Below are 24671 nucleotides of genomic sequence, written 5' to 3' on the forward strand. Positions count from 1 at the left end.
TTCTGTGCTGTGATTAACGGCTGCGGTGGAGAATATGTCCTTTTTCATCCTATAAAGATAAAAATCTATATCTTCATACGAAACTAATAAATATGGAGTAAATATAAAACCTCTTTTAAAAGCAATATCCCATAGAGAAGTTTATTGATATTCTTCATCTTTTCAGTCAATTAGAAAGTTGAACTGTCAAGGTCGCTGGACCATCTTTAACTTCAAGGTTTACCGGCGCGGCTATGATTGAAGCTTAATAATTATTTCAAAACAGCTTTTAAAATGTTTATATAATATAGGTATTATAAATCTAACAATGTAAGGTTGAGATGACTATTCATTTAAAAAATAACATCATAAATTAAGTAATTCAGCCTATAGATACTTTATAACAATTTAAATAGTATGCGGAACTGTTGTTAATTTATTTCCTTTGATAAGTAGAAGTGAAAGTGGGTATTGTCGAACTGTCAGACTTGTCTGTGATCTATCAAGTATTGTAGCTATATAACTAGTTTTTGTGCAAATCACGGCGAGGCGACATTTGGTATCACAAATATATACGAAACATTAAAATGCTCTAAACATCCTACTGTTGGCAACAGAATACTGAAATAGGTATTTTAAAGATACGTAAATGTACCACCAAACTTAAAATAATTTGGTATACATTTATTTTAGAAAGCTTACATACATTTATTTATAACAATAGATATTTTTTGTAATTATTTGTTTTAAACATCACATTGGAATAAAATGTCGGTTATCGAGTTAGGTGATACCTTCGTATTAAGAAAAATACTTTTTAAACAAGGAATGCGGATGCGGAATAAAGAATGTTCCTACTTATTAACGAATTGAAGAAAAAAAGAATTTGTTTACTATATATTAATTGGCCTTATAAATAAAATATTCCGTAAAAATTTACATCAATAATGTGTAAATTAATATAATTGAGTCGATAAATTTTGTATATTGAATTATTTCTAAGTCTTTATTTAAGATAAATTAAAAATTGAATTCTTATTTGCAAAATAATTGTATCTAAATATTTTAAAGGCGGTCGTGGCAATTTGTATTTGATTTTATGTCTCCAAAGAAAGCAAAAAATGGAAAAGTGTTAATGTGTTGTTTATACCTAATATTTCCTAAATTTTTGAATTACGCAAAGTGAAATATTGAAAAAATGTTATTTAAAGATTCAGGTGACTCTTCGATGTGTAATGCTATTTACACTTTAAGTTTTTTTTTATAAATATTTTTACGGCTCTGGATACGAGTCCTTTTGAGCCTTATCGTTACACTTTAAAAGTTTAAAATATTGTTGTGTTGCCCTATATTATAAAAAAAGTAAAAACAGTCTTTTAACATTACTTTTTAATTCAAATGAGATTTGGAATACCACGAAGTATTTTATACCAAAAATTACAAAAACTGGGAAATATGTAGGATGAAATATTACTTTGTATATAAAAACAATAATTGAATTTTAATTTAATTTTATGGTTTCCTAAATTTTGTGTGTAGTATAAAGAATACGTTTTACCTTTACTCCGTAATTGTCATATGACAGTTGACGTAAAGTGACAAAAACAAAACAATAACAGTAAACATGTGAACATCATGATAGTATCGGTTAAAATATGAGGATATCAATGTCTTAATTTTTAAATATTTAGTTTTCCCAGCGACTTCCGAACAATGATAATTGCTTTGCAAACTTTGATATTTTTTCGGGAATCACTTATCGCCTTGATTAACCGTCTGTTAAGCCCATGTTATTCAAAGTTAAAATTGCAAATTAAAGGAAATTATAGTTCAGATGATGAAGATTCCGACGACTACGTATTTTCAGAATATGATGACGAAAAAGGTGTTACATTCTATCCGCCTGTGTATGTTCAGAGGTACGCAGCAGTCAGCGACTGTCTTATGGACGAGAGATGGAAGGGAAAGCTAGAAAAGGTATTAAGTGAACCAACTTTTAAAATAACTGAGAGAAGAGCATACAACAGTTTTTTAAACATTTTGCTATATATATATATATTTTTAAGCATATTTGCTCTTTCATACATACTCTTCAAAAATTTTAGGTTGTCGATATTGGATATCATGACATGAGTTTCATAAAATATCTTATAGATATGCCTGGAATTAAGCATATCATGGGTGTTGATATAGACCCAATAACTCTCCGCTGTTCCTCGGACCTCCTGGAATCTAAATCTAACTTCACAAAGAGGGATAATCCACTGAAGATTACGGTAACATATTAATTACATTAAAGTTAAAATATACATGTATATATATATTATAAAGACTTAAATTGTGTTTTTAGTTAAGTTAATGTATATCTTTCTTAATTTTTTTTATTTTGAAATAGCATTAAGAGTAAGAATTATCTCATTCCAGTTATTTCAAGGCAATGCTGCCGATCCAGATTTCAGGCTGATAGGCTGTGATGCCGTCGTAGCCATCGAGATGATAGAACACATGCTCCCACACGATCTGGAAAAATTAATTCACACTGTATTTGGCTTCATTAAACCTCAAGTTGCAATATTCACCACACCGAACGGTGACTTCAATGTTCTTTTTAAATCTTTGGAGAATAATGGCTTAAGGAGAACTGATCACTTCTTCGAGTGGAGTAAAGAACAGTTTAATGATTGGTAAATATCTTAACATCTTCTCTGTCTGTTTGTTTTTCCAAAGCTATTTTATAGCAAAAATAGATTTCTTTATCTATACTAATATTTCGACATTAATCATATTATTTAATGGTTCGAAATTATAAGTTTGAATAATGTAGTTAAAATGCTTTTGTATACTGAAAAGTTTTATTTATTTCAACACCTTAATCATATTTACAACAAGATCTCACTTTATTCATATACAAAGACAGCTGAATATAAAATTTTAAAGCACTATCCTGCTTAACATATTTATGGATTGTGGAATAAAAAAGTATTTATATTAATATATACCTTTTTAATTATGTCTGTTTTAAAAGCAATGGTTTTTATTTTACAGGTGCAGTAACATAGTATTACGTTACCCACAATATACTGTTAGCACTAAGGGCGTAGGTCCAGGACCGCCTGGGACCTCGCACATAGGATGTTGCAGCCAACTGGCAATGTTTGTGGCTAAAAGCTATCACAAACAAGAGGATTTGGACATTAATAGCCTAGCTCTTGTACCTAGTAAGGATACATAAAGTACTTGTCAACCAAGAAAATTTATAAGTGTCATATATTAAGTGGTTATATCTATTTATTTTAATGGCATTACACATTTTTCTTTAACCCTTTTGAGATGCCTATTGTCACAGCTATCATACATAACGGTTCTTTCTGTGTGCTTTAGTGTTGTATATTATCATTAATAAGACAACATAGATTGTTCTACACAAATTCTTACAAAACAATATTGAAGTTATGTTGAAGTGGTTCTTTATACTTATTCTTCAGAGTTACCAACTCAGAGTGCTGTGAGTGATATGATGTGTAGCTGCAATTCTTCGGATGATTTTGATACCAGCATGCTGTGTTTAGAAGATAAGTATGTATTTTCATTAATGCTCCATACTAGAGAAGAAATTTCTCAGCATTCCATGTATTCACCATGCGGGTGCCGGGTCCATCGCGTTTAAGGGAGAGGAGCTTAAACAGTGCCTGGGACTTGCGACCCAGGTGTAGGTTTAAGGGGCCCCTATCTAACGGGCGTTAAACGCTCACCTCCACTGTCCAAGCTCCTCTCTCTACCTAACCAAATCTGAAATGAACCTGCTAGGGCTGTCTTCGACGCACGTTCCAAGAATGAACTGATGTTAGTTCTTGGCAGGCCCAAGTCTTTTAGTAGGTTGAAGAGAGATTAGGCTGTTATACCTCTCGCTCCTACTTCTACCGCGTACAAATTTACAACAAACTTATTCTTAGTGAGTTCGTTAGAAAGCTCGTAATATTCAACATACCTTGATGGCATGGTCTTTGGGGATGTTGGTTTTGCCAAGGAACCGTGCTCTCTATTAGTACAACGCGCTTTAAAAGTCGCGAAGAATAGTATAAGAAAGGTTTTTAAGAAAGTAACAGTATTAAATTTAAAGTTATGTTGAATATGTTTTCGTATAAATGTATTTGAAAGACAAGTGAGACTATAACTCCTTATACCTTATATCCTTTCCAGTATTAATTCCTTTACTGAGCTCCTTGACCGTCATTCCTGTATGACTCTTGTTCTGACTTCTCCTTCGTTCTCCTCCGAATCCCTCAAGTACGAAGATAAGACATCTCAATGTAACATAGACATTGAATTTGGAAAGAATTTTCTTATGTTTGATGACGATACATACTATGATACCCTTCTTCCAAGTAGACAACGACAGATTCAAGTCTATGAAATTGAAGATGTTGCTAGCAGGTCTTTAATCTTTTCCTTTAACTTCACTTATTATTTCTTTTCCTATAGAAACGTTATAAAATTTGTTAACAAATACACTTTTAATACTGTTTTGTAAAACTACCATTGAAAGTACTGATTTTGATTTAGTTCCATACAGATTTTTATGTTTACAGCAACAACAAGACATTGCAGAAATTTCAATAAGATCAATTAATATTCTACGTAGATTATATCTTAATAAACAACAACAAATAGCATAGTAAATAATAGAAAACAGTTGTAATAAATGGGCGCTTACTTTCAGGTTAAATTGCAGTACATTACAAGTGAAGAAGTTCTCCAAGGAAACACAAAATTTACTAATTAAACATAAAACGGATGCTTTGTGCCACACACGCGAAGTGGTTGATGAAATAAAATATTTAACAAAAATGCTTAATTTCGATAAAGATTCCAAAAATGGAATTGAAAATCATTCGTGGTGTAACATAAATTGGGGAGAAAATGCGCCATATTGGAATCAGTATTACAAAGTCATCAAGGAATATGATTATCCTTATGAAGTGAGTGTGACTTATTTTTTTTTATAGCTCTCTTAATTTGAATACATCAAAATTACCAGTCGATTTTTTGGTAGACGGAAAATCAAAACAATGTTACCATTTATGTTACTCACCTTTTATTTTGACATACAAAACGATGTTGCCATTATATTTACAGATATCGAAATTAATATAAATATATTTTACAGACGAAATCAGATGACTGCCGTATATTAGATGTGGTATGTGAGAAAATAGACTGGCTTTTAGATGAAAATGACAGTACTTTTTTGGTCGAAGGTCATAAGTTGGAGATACCTGTCTCATATCTCATGGACACCGTAAAACACATTACTAGTGATGTCGATAAAGTAAAGTAAGTTTGTCTATGGTTTGCTAGAGACGGAATTACATATATAAAGTAAAACACCGACATCTTATTTAAAAGCAAGTAGAATAGCTGTGTTTTAAATATTAAGGAACTTTGAGCTAATGTTTAAATAAAATTTTTAAGTAGTAATTAAAGAATAAGAAATTCATCGACACGAACAGGATTCGAACCTGCAACCTCAGGACAATCGCCTTCCAATTGCTTCTATTTTAAATTTAAATTTAAGTAGAATAGCGGTATTAAAATTTTCAGTATTGAAACATTTTATCGAAAATTGAGACATGGCTTCATTAATTTTTAAGGCACCCAAGTTAGAAATCTGATGTATTAATTTGGTGTGTGGTACACAGCCGCGAAACACGAGGGTTGTGTGACAAGTATAGTAGTAATAAAGCTTCTTAAAGAAAAACAAACAATAAAAAAAAGTTGCATTATTTTTCTCCTTTCAGCTTCATGCACTTGGCCAAGTGTAAATTTATTTACTGTAAGTCTGATTCATTTGTGATGCCAGGATATGACCCACGTCGTCTTTTGAGATGCCTGCTATTTCAGCTATCATACACACGATTATGTAGTAGTATTTGTAACTACAATAATATTTAAAAGTAGGTCCAAATTGTTCTCTTTGTGTGCTCTAGTGTTGTATAATTCCAGGGAGTTACTGGAATGGAACGGATACGAGATAAAAGACGACGTGCTAATTCACCCCCGTCTAGACATAGACAATATCTCCATAGACACAGACACTGACAATGACTGGACCGAAGATGTACACGATGTAACGCGTTTTATTACGTAGTGTCATTTGTCATTGTATAGTCTATTTGTTAGGGTTGCCAGAATATAAAAGTCTGATTAATTCTATTATTGTTGCTCACGATGTTATATGTTAAATGTTGTTTTGTGTTTCACTCTCATTCGATTAGTATGTAAGTGTAGTGTTTTGTTTCATATTAAAGTTGCTCATATAAAAGTTTACATAAATGTAAACTTTTCATATTGTTGTATTTTTTTCATTTATGTTTTACATCCCAATTTAGGTCGTATAGCCTTTCATAATCTATTAGTTGGTTTTACCGTGGATATTGTGGATTTAGGTTAATAAAAGTAAATAGAAATTTATTATTATTATAATAATATTACTGTTATTAATGATGTGCACAGGTAATAAATCAACAAATTCGTTGTTAAACTACTATCTACTAGCAATACTTACTGGGAGCTTAATATTTATTTATGTAAATATTGACTTCCTAAGCAAAGTGGATATATTCGAGTTTGCCATTAACAAACTTAGTGTTGCCATGCTTGTACCACTGGTTAGCATTGATTAAGCTGTAATAACCAATGTATTGAATTATTCCTTACAAACGGGAACATTTTCTATAGCCTGGAATTCTGTTTATGTTATCCTGTTACTTACACTACTTAGACCTATTTCAACATCCCAGTACAGACCTATGTCTGTTACCTTTCCTTTATCACTAGTACCAGTTCCGAATTACTCATAGTAACGGATGAACGTCCGGTAGGCTATTGACAACGGGGAACTAACCGTACTAGTTGTTTGAGACCTCTATTTGCTGGACATTAATATTAATCTGTATATGTCCGGCTGTGAAATCCGAGGGAGCTCCTCTGATTGGATGGACACATCTGCTGGGTATCACAAGGCGGCGTTCTAGCTAACTTACTATTTATTAATTGGAAGAAGACAAATTAATTTTAACCTTTTGTTCTTTATGGTATACAACGGCGTAAAAATTTAATTTTGAAATCTTTATTTTATGGTACGTAAATAAGTTCATGATAATGTTACATTTAAATTATTCCGTCTGTATTTTTACATACAGTTTGCAATAACAAACTATGTAAACTAACAGATTCCAATTACTCATTATAATGTCCGTGAGCTGACTTAATAATCAAAGGTCAAAGTCAAAAAAGATTTTTGTCTATCACTCAGTATCATATAACTTTAGTGGCTACAGACATCTTTACCATAGTGCTAGAGGTTAAAATAAATCAAACAATATTAATATAAATTAAAACCACCTACAAAAAAGTTTTGGTAGGTGGTAGAGCCTAGCTGTGGTCAAGTAGCCACAGCTCGAACATAGGCTGGCTCGAACGGGGAAGTAACACCCTCTCGTGCAAAATCAGCGTGAAGTAGTCTTTTGTGGCTGCGTTTCCTCCGACGAGTAAGAGAGCCGGTTGCCGTTTCAGTTTTTCCCACCCTTTCCTCTACCTCTCCCACAATCAAGGTCGGCAACGCATCTGCAACATAAGGAATGTTGTAGATGTCTATAAGCGAGGGTGACTAACTTCCATCAGATCGGCCGCCTACTTGTTTGCCCCCTATAAAATAATAAAAAAAAAAATATGTTTAGCTAACACGTAGATTGTAGAGTAGTGCATCATTTAAATTTAATAAAAACGAGATCAACAGTTTTCGTTTGATTAAGTCTAAAATACCAGTATACACTTAATATTATTACTCGTTATGCGACACGTTTCGCAAGTATTGGAAGGTGTATTGATTTTAAATAAGACATTAAATGCTTATGGAACTTTTGAAATTTGGCTTCTTATGATATGTACACTAAACAATGTTGTTAACTTAAGGGCAGAAGTAAAACTATACTACCAATAAACCATACTATAAACTATATAGATTAAGCAAAAAATTGATAAAATATACATAGACTCGAGTGCTTTGTTCCTTAGGTTTTAGTTAAACTTTTTTATCGCCGTCATGACTATATGACGTTTATAATAATTGATTTCTTTGAGATTGTGCCAAAAGTATTTTCTCTTAATTTTACTTTTTTATGATATGGAAAAGGGCAATTAGGATATTTGATTGTGATCGTCATTAATCTTTAATGCAACTTTCATTTGTTTAAAAAAAAATACAAAATTTTTAGGTATAAATCGGCTAAATCAGGATCAATAGTAAGTAAGAATTACAAGACCATCTTCATTTATATCCATGATAGATAAAGAAAAGGTTTTTTCTATATAATATGGCCAATTTTGTTCACTAATAACCAGAAACAATTTTATTTTGATAAGTGCATTATTTATGGTCATACTTTGCAGATACTAAGATCAAGAAACGTTACAAATTAGTTCACTTTTAAATTTTCCTTTTCAGTTGACGATGAATTCAGAATGTAGCGCCATAGTACGAGATTTCTACGGTATATATTTTGTAACTATAAATTATGAGGAAATATCATTACAAAGGCTTAGTAATAATTAACTCCTCAGATCGTAGCCTCCACCGCGCTATTGACCGCAAAGTATTGAAACTGAGATCAATGTTTATCGCCGATGAAGACATTACACCTGAACTGGATAGGATTTTATGTCGTTTGATGAAGCTTGCATTAAATTCGAGAAACGAACATCGAGGCCCCCCCTCTGTTATCTGGTTGCAATACAAACTGTTTGGTCTTCTTAGTCTCACGGAAAAGGCTATAGAAAAAAGGAGGTGCCACATGCTGAACAACTTTTCTATTAGGGCTATTGAGTATTGTAAGAATGTTAGTTACTTTATTAATGTTATTTTTGTTACTAGTCTATAAAGAGTTTTTCTCTACTAGGTAAAGAAGATAGAGATAAATTATTTAACCTCAATAAAATAAAAGAAGAGGATGAATCTGCGTAAGTTTTCTAGGATGATGTTAATGTATCTGCTCTATTAATTTTATTAACTACATTTTTACCGTTACAGGCAAAATATTGTATCTAAATATTACCAATTGGTACCCTCGTTAGGTGAGATTTCTTAAAATTAAATCTTGCCAAAAATAAAATTAATAGTTGTTGACAAAATTCATTGTTATCTTTAGAGTTTTCCTAGAAAAGCAACAGTAGATTAGGCTAAACATTTACCAGAAAGCCAACAGCAATATTTTTATTCTTGGCTAATGCCATGACATTTTATTCCCATACCACTCAAGTTATAACTTTAAGTCCTTTTATTATTTTAGAAGATCTAACTGGGTTAGACGATATTCATTACCAAGAATTACACTACCAATTTGAAGATTCTGATTTCGATGATATAACAAGCAATGAGTTTAAAGGTGGATCTACTAATTACAGAACAATGAAGTTGTCTTAGGGTGGCTTTACAACTTTTTTTTATTTACAGCTCATGACGTCACGCTTTATGCGGATAATCAAATTGTTCCAGTTCATCCATTCCAAAATATAGCAGGAAATAAAATTGAATTATCTGATTGGGATTCAAGTAATCTGGATTTAGTTCCATATCTGAGTCACACAGATGTTTCAGATGTTATCAGCTCGGACGAAAATAATTTGGTCTTTACAAATACTACAAAATTTGACAGAATAAAAACTAACACTGTATTCAAATACCTAAACAACATTAATAGTAATTCCTGTCTTAAACTGACTGTTGCTTCCCAAAATAAAGTGTTACCGGAAAAGCTATTCAAAAACAACTATAGCATGATCAGCAGGAATGTACCGAGCAAGTCTAAAGTCAAAAAACTTAATAAGAAGTCGAAGTGCAATAACCTGAAACGTCAAAAAGAAGAATACAAACGTAGTAAGGCCAAGGAGAAGAAAAAGCTAAAAGAACCTCAGATGCCCCGCTCCATAATATACAATCAAGTTAATAGCAACCAAAAATTTTTGTTGTTTTTGCTACTACTTTTAATGCATTTTCATATTGAATGATTTTCAGATTATGGACAGTCCTACAGAAAATTGTAATTTAGAATATGAGAACACAAAGAACTGGGAAGAATTAAATTCTGAAGTTTTAAGAGATACTACGGCTAGTTATGAAAATGTTACAGATAACAATATAGCTAGTACTGAAATATGCGTATTTCTTAATATAGTTTCAGAAAATGGCGAAGAAACAGTTGCTTTGCAGCGAAATATTGGCACGGATCCTGATTCTGATCTGCTATATTTTGAGAATGAAATACTTTTGGATTCCTTAATGAATGTAACGAGAGATAATAGTTTCTATTATACAAGGATTGAGTCAGACTTAGAAAATTTAGATTCAAATACAATATTTTTAAACGGTACGTGACATTTTACGATTTAAATGAAACTAATATATTTCGGATATACTACGCGGATATATCCAAAATATATGAGTTTCATTTAAATGAATAAAACTCGCGAAAGTCTTAGATCGACATTTTACGATGGTGTATTATTGCCATTATAATATGTTGCGTACTTTATGATAATGTTACTTTTTAGACATAAACGAACCCAGTACATCAAAAGGGGTAAGACACCTGAGCACCGACGTGCAATGTGGTCCCGATGTTTCAATAACAAACATGATGTTATCGGCGTCTACGTCTTTTACTAAAATGTCTAAACTTTACACAACAGGGATAAAAATTGGGGATTCATGTGTAGATATACCAAAAAATAAAGTTACTTATGATTTCGGTACATGTACTGATACCTGTCAAAGTATAATTACAAATAAAAAATCAATAGGTATAAAAATAAAAGATTCGGATATTAATATTCGTAAGCAAGAGAGTTCCACGATGACTGAAGAGCTCAATAACAGGGATGCCGTCATTTCACCAACCCAAAACGTAAACATTATGGAGCCTAAACCACTGAAAAGCGCAAGTTTATCTGTTACAGATGAGTTTAGTTCGCATGTTTTTGAAAGCATAGGAAGTTTAACTAAGTCCCACACACGACTAAGCGAATCGTCGAGATATACCAGTGATTTTCTTATACAAATACCAGGAGAAGATAAAAATATACTGAAAACAAAATATATAAGACCGAAATTGAGCTGTGGTGGTGTCCATGTACACAGTTACAAAGATCGCATCGCTTCGGAAGATCTTGTATACCAAGGGGAATGGCAGCGCTCGAAACTTAAAACATTGGCTAAAAAGAATCCTAATGCACCAATTATTAAAAAAATAAGGAAAAGAAGTGTAAATCTGAAAGACAACCCTAGCTTAAAGGATACAAACAAAAAAGAAAATAAGGTTTTATGCAAAACTTTGACAGTAAGAAGCCCCAAAGAAGGTCCCAAAAAATATTTTCCAAATAAAACTGTCGCAAGCAATCTTCAGTCCACAAATTTATCAGGATTAATGAAAACAAATAAAAATGTAACAAAGGTATTATTTATCTGATTTGTCTTATTTTATGATAAGACTAATTATATTCTTATTCTTACGTAATTCTATTTTAAGGTTGCATCAAAAATCACTACGAGGTAATGTCATACATAATTATATATTTTTAAATGGTAATTACAATTTTAATCTCATATTTTTTTTTAATTACATTGGTTTCAGCTCTACTGTCGCTAAAAACACCAAGAATTTTTACTCGTCTAAGCAATCATTCATGTCATCAACTCCTAAACGTAACGTTAATGCAGAAAGAGAAAAAAACACCAGAAAGAATTACCTTCCACTTTATTTGAGAAAAAGACTTAATTCCTCTTTGTTAAAAAAACAATCTGAAGCAATAGGTTCAAGAGATACAAATCCAAAACTTAACTTAGATATAAATACAGCGCGTGATTCTCCACACGTACAGGACCTTACAAGAGATTTGCTTTTAATACCTGAATCGCCACATACTAATCTAAACTATATTGTGTTTCGAAACGACATTGAGACAAACAAAAACATCAGCACGAACTCACCTTCAATTGATTTGATCAGAAACGATTCTACAAAGCGCCTTAGTCCAGGATCTCCAAATAGTTCGACATGTTCTTCGCCTAACAGTGTTGCCACAGTTCGGGCTGCGTCGACAAGAACTAAATCTATATGCAACCGTAAAAATGCTACTTCATCCGATAGAAGCAACTCAGGAAACGTGGAGACAGAAGCCAGAACTGTGAAAAATAAAAAGTATACTAGACGAATTAAAACAAACAAAAAATCCTCAAATATTATTCCGCTAAGCGATAATAAAGAAAATTTACCAGAATCTTCACGGAATACCATTTGTTTGAAGGATAATGAAAAGAATTCAAAAAAGGTATTTGTTAATAGAACAAAAAGCATATACATGGCTCAGGTGACTAACGATGCATCAAATTTGGTGCCAGCCGCCGCTAATTCTAAAATTAAATCGCATCCGAACAAAACTTTAAAGTATATGTCTATAAAATCTCCAGATGTCCAAAAGTTTAGTACGGCTATACCATCGGTATCTGCTAAGAAGTCATGTAATGAAAATTCAGTAGAAGAATATCCATTGAATCATCAATTAACAGATATGGATGACTTGTCTGTACCCCCTCAACTGTACCCAATCGGTTCAATCGAAATAACTAACCGTCCTGGTAATTTACAAATCGAATCACATAAAGCACTTATTTCTAATGTCTGCAGTAAGCCTGTTCATCAAACAAAAAGTAGCATTCTTTCTGCTATAAGAAAATTGGTCGAAGGGAACATAAGTAAGGTTGAAACTAATGACAATGATGGCCCTTTATCTGATTCTGAAACGGTTATCATAAGTCGAGATGATTTGGATTCCATTAATTTTGATGAAATATCATCTCTCGCTAGTGTCAAAACAGTACCTATAAATGATGGTATTTATAAATTTGAGAGTGATGCGGACAATCATAGTAATGTAACGGAAACCCTTGTGATAGCAGATAATATAGATTCAACGGAGAACGCGGTTTGTGAATGTCAGCCAGATGTAGAATCAGATTTGCCATCTTTTAAATCTATGGCATCGATGTCCACTCCAAAGTTTTCCGAATTCTATTTAGCTGACAATGAACTTGAGACAGTGAATACAAATTCCGTACAAGATATTTTTGAAAGAAAGGATCCAAATATTGTTCCAGTAAGTTGACAGCAATCTAACAACTGTAATATCTCTTATTGAATTAAAAATTATGCAGAAATACGAACCTTATTTTTTTCTTTAGAGTTCGGCTGGTGTTTTAGCGATTCAAGCGTTCAGTGGCTTTTCAGTGAACCTAGAATCACTCACAGGCGATCAACCTGATCACGTGAACTTAGTAGATTCTGAAACTGGGAGTCTAACTTTAGAATCAGCGAGACAAACGGTTAGTAAGAAATTTATGTTTGATTGGCTAAACAGATTATAAAAATATTGTAATATTTTTGTAGGCATCAGAAGAATTATTTGTATCCGGTCGATCCTCTGACACGTACGAGTCATGCCTATATGATGATGAAGCAGATGTCCCTAATTGGCTTTTCAATATTATTAGTCATCAGCAGTCGGTTAGGTTCCACTTCTAAATATTTGTACCTAACTAGTTCCTAATATAAAATGTTACTGATGATTTAAGAAAATACATTTTTTTTAATCACTATTAACAAAAAAAATTCTAAACTTTAACGTAATTATTAATCATTGAAGGAAATTAAATAAATATGAACCTTTAAATGGAATAAATAGATAATTGTGATATTCAAAGAGAGTGCTTCATCATCCTGGGTATACGATTTAAAAATATTTCAATTTAAAAGAGCCGGGTTTTAATAACAATAAAGCCATTATTTTAGATAGAAGAATCGGAGGCTGAAGATACTTTACCGGTAATGGTGCCGCTGACTGGTCCAGATTTTGATATAAATGGTAACGTCGAACCCGGAGTGGGACTGGGGGCCGGAGCGGGGGATGGTCGGGGGATTCACAGTGATCATTCCCAAGACAGTTCCGGAAGGGGAAGTTCCTTAAGCTCGACTCCTACTTCTTCAGGGCCACAGAGCGAGGTGGTAAGATGATTAAATTGAGGAGAATGTAAGATTTTGAAAAAGTTAATTTTAGTACTGAATTTTTCTTTGGAATTATTCGTTGGGGGAGTTTGATCGATTTTTCATTTATTATTTTGTAGAGAAGATATTTCTTGATTCTATTCGTTTTCAGGCCGTTCTAGTAGACTCTTCAGCATTCACTGCACAGTCAGTATTCGGCCCCATCGTGGGTCCCACAACAAACGCAGAAAACGAAGCGATAAGTGTCTCTGTGCAACTCCCGGAGAGTGAGTGAATCAAATTATTAATAAAATATACTTACGTAGATATATTTAACGTAAAGGATCCTTTTCTTTCGGCTTTATTTCATACACATTTGGATCTTTATCATACCTAAGCTTTCTTTGTATCTAATAAAAAAAAATGCTTGTAATTTTTGGGCAAGCCCATTAACTGGCATGTAATATCCTTGCAGATAATAGAAATGGCGGTGCGATTCGAACGAGCACAAATACTAGGAATTTTATAAATCCAGCAGTTATGACGAGTGACGTAGACGCCGACGTCAGCTCTCTGGACACTGATGCTATGGATTCTGATAATTGATAACAAATGAGTGATAAGAACCTATAATTTTGATAGCGAGTCCATTCTACTCCAAATATGTATATCATATTATTGCAGATATTTGGACAAAATTGTAAGTTTGATTAACGATTAACAAAGTCTCGGCCGAACTGTAAATAAATTAAAATTTAATAAATTATCGTTTTTTTTTTTTTTGATTTTTTTCTTTTGTATGTGCTCTTATTCGTATCCACAAACTAAGCTAAACAATTTGTTAAGTTTCAAAAGTGATTTCTAGAAAATTAATTTAAATAATCAATTGGAATATTTCTCCAAGTCTTTTTAAACATTATAGATTCTCGTTAAAGTGTATATTGTCATGAATAGTGATATTAAAATATCACATACCTCGTGTAAAACACAACACATACTTATATGAATTGAAAGTTAGTGAGAAACTTTAATAAATAAATAAAATATCAATAATAATCGAGGAAATGTCTTTTTTGCATTTATTCATATTGTACAATCTTATAATATGATTCATTCTGCAAAATTTCACAGGCGAGCAAGAATTCATATATAAAACAGTAGCTCTTTCGTATTGTACATAACCATTTACCAGTAGGTATAGTGAAAACATGCGTATAGTATTTAGTTTTTAGGATAATAAATTACTTAAATACTAATTTTTAATTTGGTTCTTTATTAGTACAATATCAATAGGATTACTATCTTGCAATGTAATTGGCTCATACCAAAAACAAAAATATTTCTATGGTGCTCTCTCACCGCCGATGAACTTTCTATGATTGATTTACATTTACAAAACATGATCTTGTTAAAGCGTTTACACTGACACAAGGCAGACGTTACACACAACGAAACTGATAACTCGCTTCGCTTTGAAAATCGTTTAAATTTTAATCTTCGTGATTTTTACACGGAATATTTCGCCTAACAATGCTACAATCGTACTATATTTACCCGGAAGTTGACCTACATGAAATATTCCATCAATTTTTTCAGCTCGTTATATCACATCGTTACAATACTAAGCAGATAAATCAGCCGAAGCGAATCGTATCAGCTCCTCCCCTTATGTAAATGCGTCTCTAGCAAATGAATTCATCAAACTATACGCCTACACATTAAATATGAAGTAACCTAGCTCATCTAGCTGTCTCGAAAACGAAAAGATTTAAAACAATTATTTATTAATAATTTACAAGTATAACGATTCAACGAATTCAACGGTTAAGTGAATGTTATTGATGTTACGAGAAAATGAATGACTGTGAGAATAATTTTAAGAGCTGCAAAACTTTTTTTTATGGTAAAATTAACCATGGATTTTCTACGTAACATGAATCCGAAGTGACGAATTATCGAATGATAAAAAACTTATAAGAATATTGTAATGCCCTTACATGTAGTAGTCGAGATAACTATTACACACAACGATTTGTTATTATTTAAGGCAGTGAAACACCCAACTTAGATTCGAGGATAGTTGGGGACGAGATTACCTAGCTAACATTAATATTAACTAGTATATATCACTAGACATTTTCACATGCGACCTCTACATAACGGTCGCAATTTATATTACAATATTTACACGTCTTATACACGAATGTGAGACGTATTCACGCAGGATCACACAAAAGCAGCTCGCGCAGGCACTCCGCGCTCTACCCCTCGGTCATTGAAAGTCCATCGGCTTATTGTATCCTAACACCCCAAATACAAATGATAAAACGTAATATTTATACATCTATACAATAACAATATAAATATTAAATTACGGCTCAATCTTTTTAAATGATAAAACTACAAAGAAGATACCTAAGACTCTGAGATCGAGGTTTAACAGTTATAATATTAATAAAATGCGAACATCGTCGCGTAAATATTAAAAATAAAACAATTCAAATGTATTTCTTATATCGTCTTAATAGCGGCACTATCATTATAACATCATGTCATTTAATATGTAAATAAAAATAACTAACTATTACAGTAATATGCATTCTTAAAAACAATGTGTAACTAACGTAGAATCTGTCGAAGATTAAAAAAAAAAAATCTGCGTAATAACAATAAAAACAATGATAACGATTTAAAAATCTTAAAATTATCAGAACATTTTAAGTTGGTCCTAAAATCTCTACCATAAAATATAACATGGACAATATATAGAACAGAATGTAACTAAATTAAAAACTTTTGGTATAATCTACATATAATGCATTCACTTTTGCATTTATAACATACAATAATTTGAGAAAAGCAATACTTATTTATGAGATATTACAGACAAAAGAACTGCTTGTAAAAATTATTTAAATAAATTTTCTATTGTGCACAACAAGTGGTAAAAATACTTTGTACATTTAACTCTATACCAATATCAAAATGAGTATTCAAGAATACATTATCTTTGGTATTATATCAATAAGATGCAAACAACGTCTTGGAACGCGCAAATATTCGGGCTTAAAAAACACAATATTGTCTTCACTTAATTGTAACAACGAGCACTGCTAGACGAAATTATTATGCTTCATCAAGAATTAAGTTACAAGACATGCAAAGTTCCGTGGACCTACACAGTTTAAATTATATCATAATCGATGTCTTAAACCAAACATTTGCAATTAAACTCTTTCAACACAGTGTCCCTGTGAAAACAACTTTCCTATGCAATCACACAGTTCTATAATAAATATCGTTCTTATAATGTTATCACAGAAAATCATCTATTTACAATTTTGCCGTACTTAAGTTTTGTACGTCACCTATAAGCATGCCCGCAACAATGATGGATGGCTTAACCCTCGAATATTTGAATTATATTTTACTGTATTATCTTGTACACAGTAAGAATTACATAATAGTGCCTTCACAAAAGGTTTTAACGTATTTTTGTATCGCATTCTGTATTCAAGGCTTATTAGCTTACAAGTTTATGACAATGAGTTTGTTGCACCAAGAACCTGTAACCTCCATACGAGTTTTCATAGTTTGTGTGAACACCGTTTAATTTTTCTTCACCAACAACTTATCGTGTATAGTATAGTATAGTATTGCCGACAATTTTTTAATTTTTTTTTTAATATGACTATGCATACTCGCTCTGAGGCTACAGTTTTTTAATAGACGAACTTAGCTTATCGGAATTGGTTTACCACTTGTTTGTTACGTAATATTTTTTTACTTGATTGATTTATTTCAAAGAAATGAGAAAATAAAAGTTGTAAACCAATGCAGATCACATTCACAATGTTCTTTTATGTCTGTTTATTGCTATAAGATATAGATGTTTGTAACATTTCAACTAGCTTCGTGTTAAGCTATACAATAATATTACGTTATTTTATTTTTTATTACGGATTTTTAAATACAAAAATTTTTAATCACAGTGAACACTATGGGAGTAGGAATTGATACATTATTTTATACATACTTTAACATTAAGCTATACTTTCACTTTAATTCTGCGTATTAACTCGATGATATTATTAAATTTAAATGAGGATATTCTATTAAAATGTTTAAAATTCAAACAGTTTTAAATTTACTTGGTCTATGGATGATTAAAACGATTTGACATTTTATTTTTATCTAAACAAACAAAGTGCTCTCATTAATCAGGCGACAGAATCTATAAATAAAATTAATCCAGTCAAGAGAATGCATGATCTTGTCACATTTGGTTTAGTGAAGTGAGTGATTCGTGTGTTTTTAAATATTTAATTACAATACCAGATATCGTATATCGCAGGCGCTATAGATGAAATGCAAGTAATTCAGGCAGTACGCTCTTAAAAAGTATTTCGACAACCTTCATCGCCAAATGTAACAAAACGCTATGGTAACTATTGACTGGCCTACACACGATTTAACAATTTAAGTATATTATGCAGAGATATTTCTTCAAATTTTACATACAATACATATTTATTAGATAATTGTATTTAAATGTAAATAGCTTTGATATAAAGCACTTGGGGGAAGGACAGCAAATTCAATAAAAAAATTTAATTAATTATTTAGTATATATTAACTAAGTAAAAATTATTTGCTATGTAAATATTTATACATTTCTAGTAATTATTTGTTCGACGATGAAATGCTAAAATCTCCCAACGTCTAACTTGAACATGAAACGAGGCCGGCGAGGCTGGAGCCGAATTGCTTCGCGCTGTCGACCGCGCGCGGGTCGCGGGCCGTCCGCGACCCGGTGGGGAGCTGGTCGCGGACAGGCGGCTTCCTCTACCTCTATCGTTTCAACAGGCGATATACGTAGACTTTATTAAGTGCAAATTTAATATAGAAAGTTTACATTACAATACAGACTAATAATTTCATTTTATGTAAAAATCTTAGCGCAACGAGTTGCCTGGCACTGTTTTATAACTCGAATACCTTAACCTTAATATAAATCAAGGAGTAAAATTTTAGCGAATTAAAAATTAAATTTTCCAAAACTTTGTAAATACTAGAATTCGGACACTCGCTTGCCGCGGAGGGCCGATCGCGGCGGCGCGTCCGTGGCGGCGAGCGGCGAAAGTCGTCTTTGACTAGACACACGCGGGAGGACACGGGAGGTCGCGGGAGCTTGCCGGGCCCCGGCGCCTCAGACGGTGTGGGCGTGCGGCGGTGGCTGGGCCGCAGGCGCGCGCACGTCCCGCTGCGAGCGCGCGCGGCGGCGCCGCTAGCACCAGTCGTCCTCGTCCGAGTCGGAGTGCCGGACTCGCGGCTTGTATCCGTTAGGCAGCCGAGGTGCCGGCCCGGGCGACGGCAGGGCACGCGCCCCTCCACCCCGCCCCAGCGCCAGCGCCGCTTCGTAGCTCAGCGGCGCCTCATACGATCGTCCGCCTCGCTCCGATTCATAACCCCATCCGCGCCTGCCGAACTCACGCCCGGTTTCATTGAGACTAACATATAAATAATATGAGTTACTATAATCCAGGAGCGGACTGAGCAGATCGTACAAGCATCAGTATTAACATAGGAGACTTACCTTTCTCTAGATCTATAGTCTCGGTGTATCAGTCTTTCAACTTCTCGGCCGTACTCGTACTCGTCGTGAAGAGGCTCTAAAGGCTCTCTGGCCGTATGCCTCAACGATAACTATTTTTTAAAGAAAATTAATCTCAGTGATAACTTCCCAACATTAAAATTTATGTGCAACGATTTTGTTTGTGAGTGATGAAAGTAAGTGATGACTTACGTGCGAGGGGCTGTGGCTTATTCTGGCGAACGGTGGCTGTTGTTTAACATGCAACGTGGACGGCTTCGTCGGCGTCGGCGGCAGCTGCCGGCCTCGGCCTCGCCTGCCTCCTTCACGCCACTCTCGCCATTCTCGTTCTCGATCGCGCTCGCGCTCACGATCACCACCTATCGATGACCAAACTGTTCTTTGAATAATTTGATAGTTCAACGCTGAGACGAACTGCCTTGCAATCATATATATTAAAGTATATCGAGATCATCGAAATAATATTAGATGATAAAAGGAAAGAAAGAATACCGTAAAGAAAATCAGGTTGGCGGGATAAACAGATGTGCAAACAATTTTCTTATGGATATCGCCTTATAAATTTTTGCAAGCGTCCCCCACATGTAATACATGCACAGCTTTAAAAGACATCGAAAATACCAAGTTTAAAACAACTATCTTCGAAATGAGCAAAGGGTCGGATTGTTTATTAGCGATTACTAATTATTGTATCCAAATTCAGACTCTTTGCTTTACAAAATGGTGGTTTTGTTGTCGTCGTAAAACGGGATGTCGGATATAAAAGATCAAGGAAGTATTACATTGTCAGATCGTGGGGTATATTTGCGTGTGCCGCTTTGCAAAGTTAGAATGACTGTGGCTGGATATGATAAGGTATTTTGGAAGAAACGCTACTTAAACTGGTTTATTTCTTTGTTGCAGTTTATTGTAGTAGGGTTTCTTATAATTATTGCATTAAGCAAATTGCGGTTATTGTAAGGTGTAGTGTCTGGTCCTTTGTGTGTGGCGAGTGGATCTCACCGTAGGTGTTTTGTGGCGGGCTGGGCGATCGCGAGGGCTGGCTCAGGCTGGTCGTGGGATACGGCGCTCTCCACTCCTTCCCTGCTGTCAGGAATACCTTCATGTACCTTCCACCACGCTTTATCCTATGCCCGTCGGATAACCGACCTTATTCTTTACTCACAAAGGTGACTCTCAAAGTTTTGGATTGTTTGTCAGAGGTGTTTTAAACAGTATTGGGAATGGATTTTTGGATATCATAGGATGGATGTTGCTCCGTTTGGAATCATTTGTATGTCCAAAATGTTTATTTGTGGGACAAGAATAAATCGTTGAGTGTCATGTACAGGAATCACTCTACATGCTAAATTTTTACACAAACAAAATAAGTAAGTATTTAAAAAGATCAAACTTCTTAGAAGCTCTTGCATGCTGCATGATGTGTAAACGTTATTTTAACGCATGCGCCTCAGGCATTATACAAAATCAGAGTAAAGCATTGTGCAACCGAACTGGGCACTGGTAATAATAGCATGCAGCAGGCAATACAATTTTGATATTAATTAATTATTTAATAGATTATTAACAATACAGCCAATATTATTCATCGATTAGTAAACTAGCAATCATCCCTCGGAAATAGAGAGACAATTCATGTCCATGTTTATTTCACTGAAAAATATACTTAAGACTAAAATTTTCAGATAGTGTGAACTGATGATAGTATAATGACATCACTCGTATTAACAAATGAGCTTACTTATGAGCAATTTTTTTACTGAATAGAGCTAATTTCACTATGAAAACATATTTTACAAATCTAGCTTTGTGGTTATATAGTATGTTAAGCTATTTTAAACAATTTTCATCTATAAATATTACGGTCTAATATAATTACTCATAGCACAATATCACTGCTCGCTGAAATTCTTATGTCTACATCTACGATATATGGAATTCTACGACTACTTTAAAGCTAAGGTTCCCATCTTCTCACAAAACTTTCAGAGTACCTTCATGAGAAGAAAAATGTTTGCAAAACTGTTTTGGTTATGTAAACTAAATCTAAATGAAGGGTTAAAATACGCTTAAAGTTTACAATATGCGTGAAAACTATATGAATATGGAAGGAAAAATTGTAGAATGCGAGAAAGTAGCTTGTAAAAGGCCTGATATTTATGTGGATGTAATGAGTTGGTAGTTTCACGTTGTATGCGTTGCGTGAAGCCATAATAAATCTGCCGATATTGAGAGTAACTTAAACCGATGGATAACATCACATGGAATGATGATAAGGATACCAGCAAATTTACTCACTCTTATCGTTTGGTACATTAACATAATTATAAATATCAGCATTTTATCATTATTACAATTCGGATGTGTACTTACCATGTGGATGATAGTGATGTGCCGCTCTGTGCGTTCGACCATGTCTATGATGTTCGTGTTTTACTATCTCGACGACATTATTAACTGTATCGGAGAAGCCGATTTCATGATGGTACCCTCCGTAGTGTCCGCGTCTTCTTGGACTCGGAGATCGTCTGTTATTTTTGTACAACCGTTAGCAATATTAGAATAAAAAAATTACATAATTTTTAAAACCTTATTTGGTTTAGAAGTCAGTAATTAGACGTGACCCTAGTGAACTATTCATAGAGCAACATGCTTATTAATAATTATTAATTGAAATCATATTATTATCCATTCAACAAATTACATGCACCGTACAAAATATAAATAATTAGTAGACATAATTAGTTTGTTAGTAATTTCACATCTTTTACAGTTTTCGGTAACATACCGTTCGTAACTAAAATATCTTCTAAGTCAATTTCTTCTTCTTCGATGATGCTATAAAGTAATTAGAATTGTGTGAAACCAAAAATAAAGTGGACTAAGTTTTTAAAGAATAAATTTGTAAACACTCACCTCAAACTAGATGACCTTCCGTGTCCATTCTGATAAACGTGAGGAGCTTGTAACCTGGCTTCATCTAGTGATTCTACGGACGCATGATGAGATCCCACATCTTGCAACTCCAAGACCTATACGTTACGTTTCATTATTATAGCTCCAAATATATTAATCTAAATAAAATGCTCACGAAAATTATATCTAAATAATTCTGTCCCATATTTACAAAATATTATTTAATAAACACAGCATGAACCCGCATCTATTGTGTCTATGTAATAACATGCATTGTGCTCGTGCATAATCTATAAAACATTTTATACTTACCATATTTATGTCAGTTAGACGAAATATATAATATATTATAAACATGCTGTATAATCCGTATTATTTCCATGCATTTATTTTTGTTTATAATGTTTAAATGTTTTTATTGTTAACTTTAAGTATGGTTATGACTGTATGTTATCGTGTCAGTGTCTCAGTCATGATGAGTGCTGTGTCTAATACAACAATTTTAATATTAATTTCCCTAGATTTACATTACAATTATATTACTGTGCTAAAAATTTATATAATAATTTTACATCAAGTCAACAAAGTCTACGGATAATATTGTATTACACTGAATTAATTACCTAAACATCAACAACCTGTAAATTTTAAACAAAAATTTTATATCAATACAACAATCTACAAATACAGACATATTATGGGTCTGGGCTCCTAGGCCCCTAGGCCCCTAGTTGTTTTACCATATTTTACAGTAAGGCCTACTGTAAGAAGGGCGTACATAAATTAAGCTAAACGAGAAACAATTGTTACATTATTTTTATTAAGACAACACATTTAACATATACTAACAATGTTACAACACCAACTATCTAGGGCAAAGGAACATGTTTACAGTTATTACTATAGTATGTTACACCATTAACTGGAAATTGTACGCCACTGTATTAATTTTAAATTTCGAACCATAGTAGCCGATATTGTTAAAAATATTTTTGTAAGCATATGCCAATTGCTGTCTAAAGTGGACCTTTTGGAACGAATTTCTAATACGTGTAACATAAATTTTCTTAGCGTCTTTTTTACGTTTATATTATAACAATGATTATTAGGCCAACATTACAACGGTAATCACCTTTTTGTTGTTCCTGAAACAAAAGAAACAGGGCTTTAATTTGGCGAAAAGGAAATCTTTGTTTCATATACTGCACAAATTAAAATATTTTTTTTGGTACAAATTTATAACAAGTTTTGTTTGTAGCAGGGTGAATTTGATAAGTGTTTTGAACAGTTGGGGTGACAAAATCAACTTACTTAAGCGATTTTCTTGTAGAGCGTTTCGCGAGGTTCGCCAACATATGTGGGTCTTCCGGATGGCCGTCTGTACCGCTAACTGGAATCTCATGGGTCAAAGACCCGGTCCTAGAGCCATGGCCATGAGCCGCAGCCGCCGCATCCATCAGACAGTCAAACAAGGTCGCCTTCTGCACCACGCACCCTCATCATGCACCCTACCCTCGCTTGCACAGTCTCATGTAGCAATGCCTCAACCATTGCTGTCTCATCTAGGACTACATGAGTATGCGCAAACGCCTCATTCAATACATATCCATGCTGGAGTTCGTTTTTGTTTTGTGTCATGTCTTGTGTCAGAGTATAACAGTCTATGGGAATGAATTCGAACATGGAATGTATACATGTCATAGAGTTGTGAGTCCGCCGATCCGCATCCCCTGCATGTCGTTTGTAACTATCAGTGAATGTTTTGTCAATTGTATTTATTGATTCTTTAAGTTCGTGTCATTGCGAATAGCTGTAAATGGCAAGCATATTTGTATTATATGAGTGCATTAAATATATGTGCGACAATTTGTGGCATTTGCCGATCATCAAAACAAAACACTTATCTTGTTTTTGGTATTGTAGTAGCCTTTTTTTATATTCATGAACTGAATTAAAAAGGTCATGCGTAATTTGTTTGATATAAATTATATACAATGTTTATTATTTTATATGTTTTGTGGATAAAATAGCGGAAACAAGAAAGCTTTAAACCATCATTAAATCACACC

At 33.4% G+C, this 24671-nt stretch overlaps 2 protein-coding genes across 8 annotated transcripts in view; one reads left to right on the forward strand and one right to left on the reverse strand.

The window, feature by feature from the left end:
• The first annotated feature begins 1564 nt into the window (after nt 1–1564).
• On the forward strand, nt 1565–14857 carry LOC116775511 (uncharacterized). Its single transcript, XM_061527044.1, has 25 exons — nt 1565–1956; nt 2085–2255; nt 2404–2663; nt 3025–3197; nt 3465–3555; nt 4180–4413; nt 4700–4958; nt 5147–5313; nt 5983–6126; nt 6587–6647; nt 8486–8531; nt 8602–8868; nt 8937–8997; nt 9068–9111; nt 9327–9422; nt 9491–9978; nt 10052–10403; nt 10588–11486; nt 11562–11584; nt 11667–13188; nt 13274–13414; nt 13479–13595; nt 13881–14093; nt 14245–14359; nt 14548–14857. Exons 1-25 carry the CDS (start codon nt 1693–1695, stop codon nt 14676–14678), a joined length of 6339 nt encoding a protein of 2112 aa, XP_061383028.1. The 5' UTR covers nt 1565–1692; the 3' UTR covers nt 14679–14857.
• Nucleotides 14858–15125: 268 nt separating this feature from the next.
• The window catches only part of LOC116779576 (voltage-dependent calcium channel type A subunit alpha-1), a 68049-nt gene continuing 58503 nt past the window's right edge, over nt 15126–24671 (reverse strand). For 3 of the 7 annotated variants that reach the window (XM_061527015.1, XM_061527013.1, XM_061527012.1), the window contains 6 exons: nt 22603–22718; nt 22060–22214; nt 20689–20772; nt 19879–20060; nt 19669–19778; nt 15126–19582 (listed from right to left, as the gene is read on the reverse strand). In XM_061527015.1, coding sequence (XP_061382999.1) covers nt 19360–19582; nt 19669–19778; nt 19879–20060; nt 20689–20772; nt 22060–22214; nt 22603–22718 — 870 coding nt within the window. In that variant the 3' untranslated portion in view covers nt 15126–19359. Of the gene's footprint in view, nt 19583–19668; nt 19779–19878; nt 20061–20688; nt 20773–22059; nt 22215–22602; nt 22719–23734; nt 23748–23913; nt 24084–24671 lie in introns of all 7 variants that reach the window. The other 4 variants (XM_061527010.1, XM_061527011.1, XM_061527016.1 and 1 more) reach the window with 3 other exon arrangements.

Source organism: Danaus plexippus, assembly GCF_018135715.1.
Source record: "Danaus plexippus chromosome 3 unlocalized genomic scaffold, MEX_DaPlex mxdp_34, whole genome shotgun sequence".
Classification (NCBI taxonomy): domain Eukaryota; kingdom Metazoa; phylum Arthropoda; class Insecta; order Lepidoptera; family Nymphalidae; genus Danaus; species Danaus plexippus.

Coding starts and splice junctions, on each gene's coding strand:
- LOC116775511 (XM_061527044.1), top strand. CDS start 1,693: ATGATAATTGCTTTGCAAACTTTGATATTTTTTCGGGAATCACTTATC. Junction 8,998..9,067: donor AAAGAAGAGGATGAATCTGC/GTAAGTTTTCTA, acceptor TTACCGTTACAG/GCAAAATATTGTATCTAAAT. Junction 13,189..13,273: donor AGGATCCAAATATTGTTCCA/GTAAGTTGACAG, acceptor TTTTTTCTTTAG/AGTTCGGCTGGTGTTTTAGC.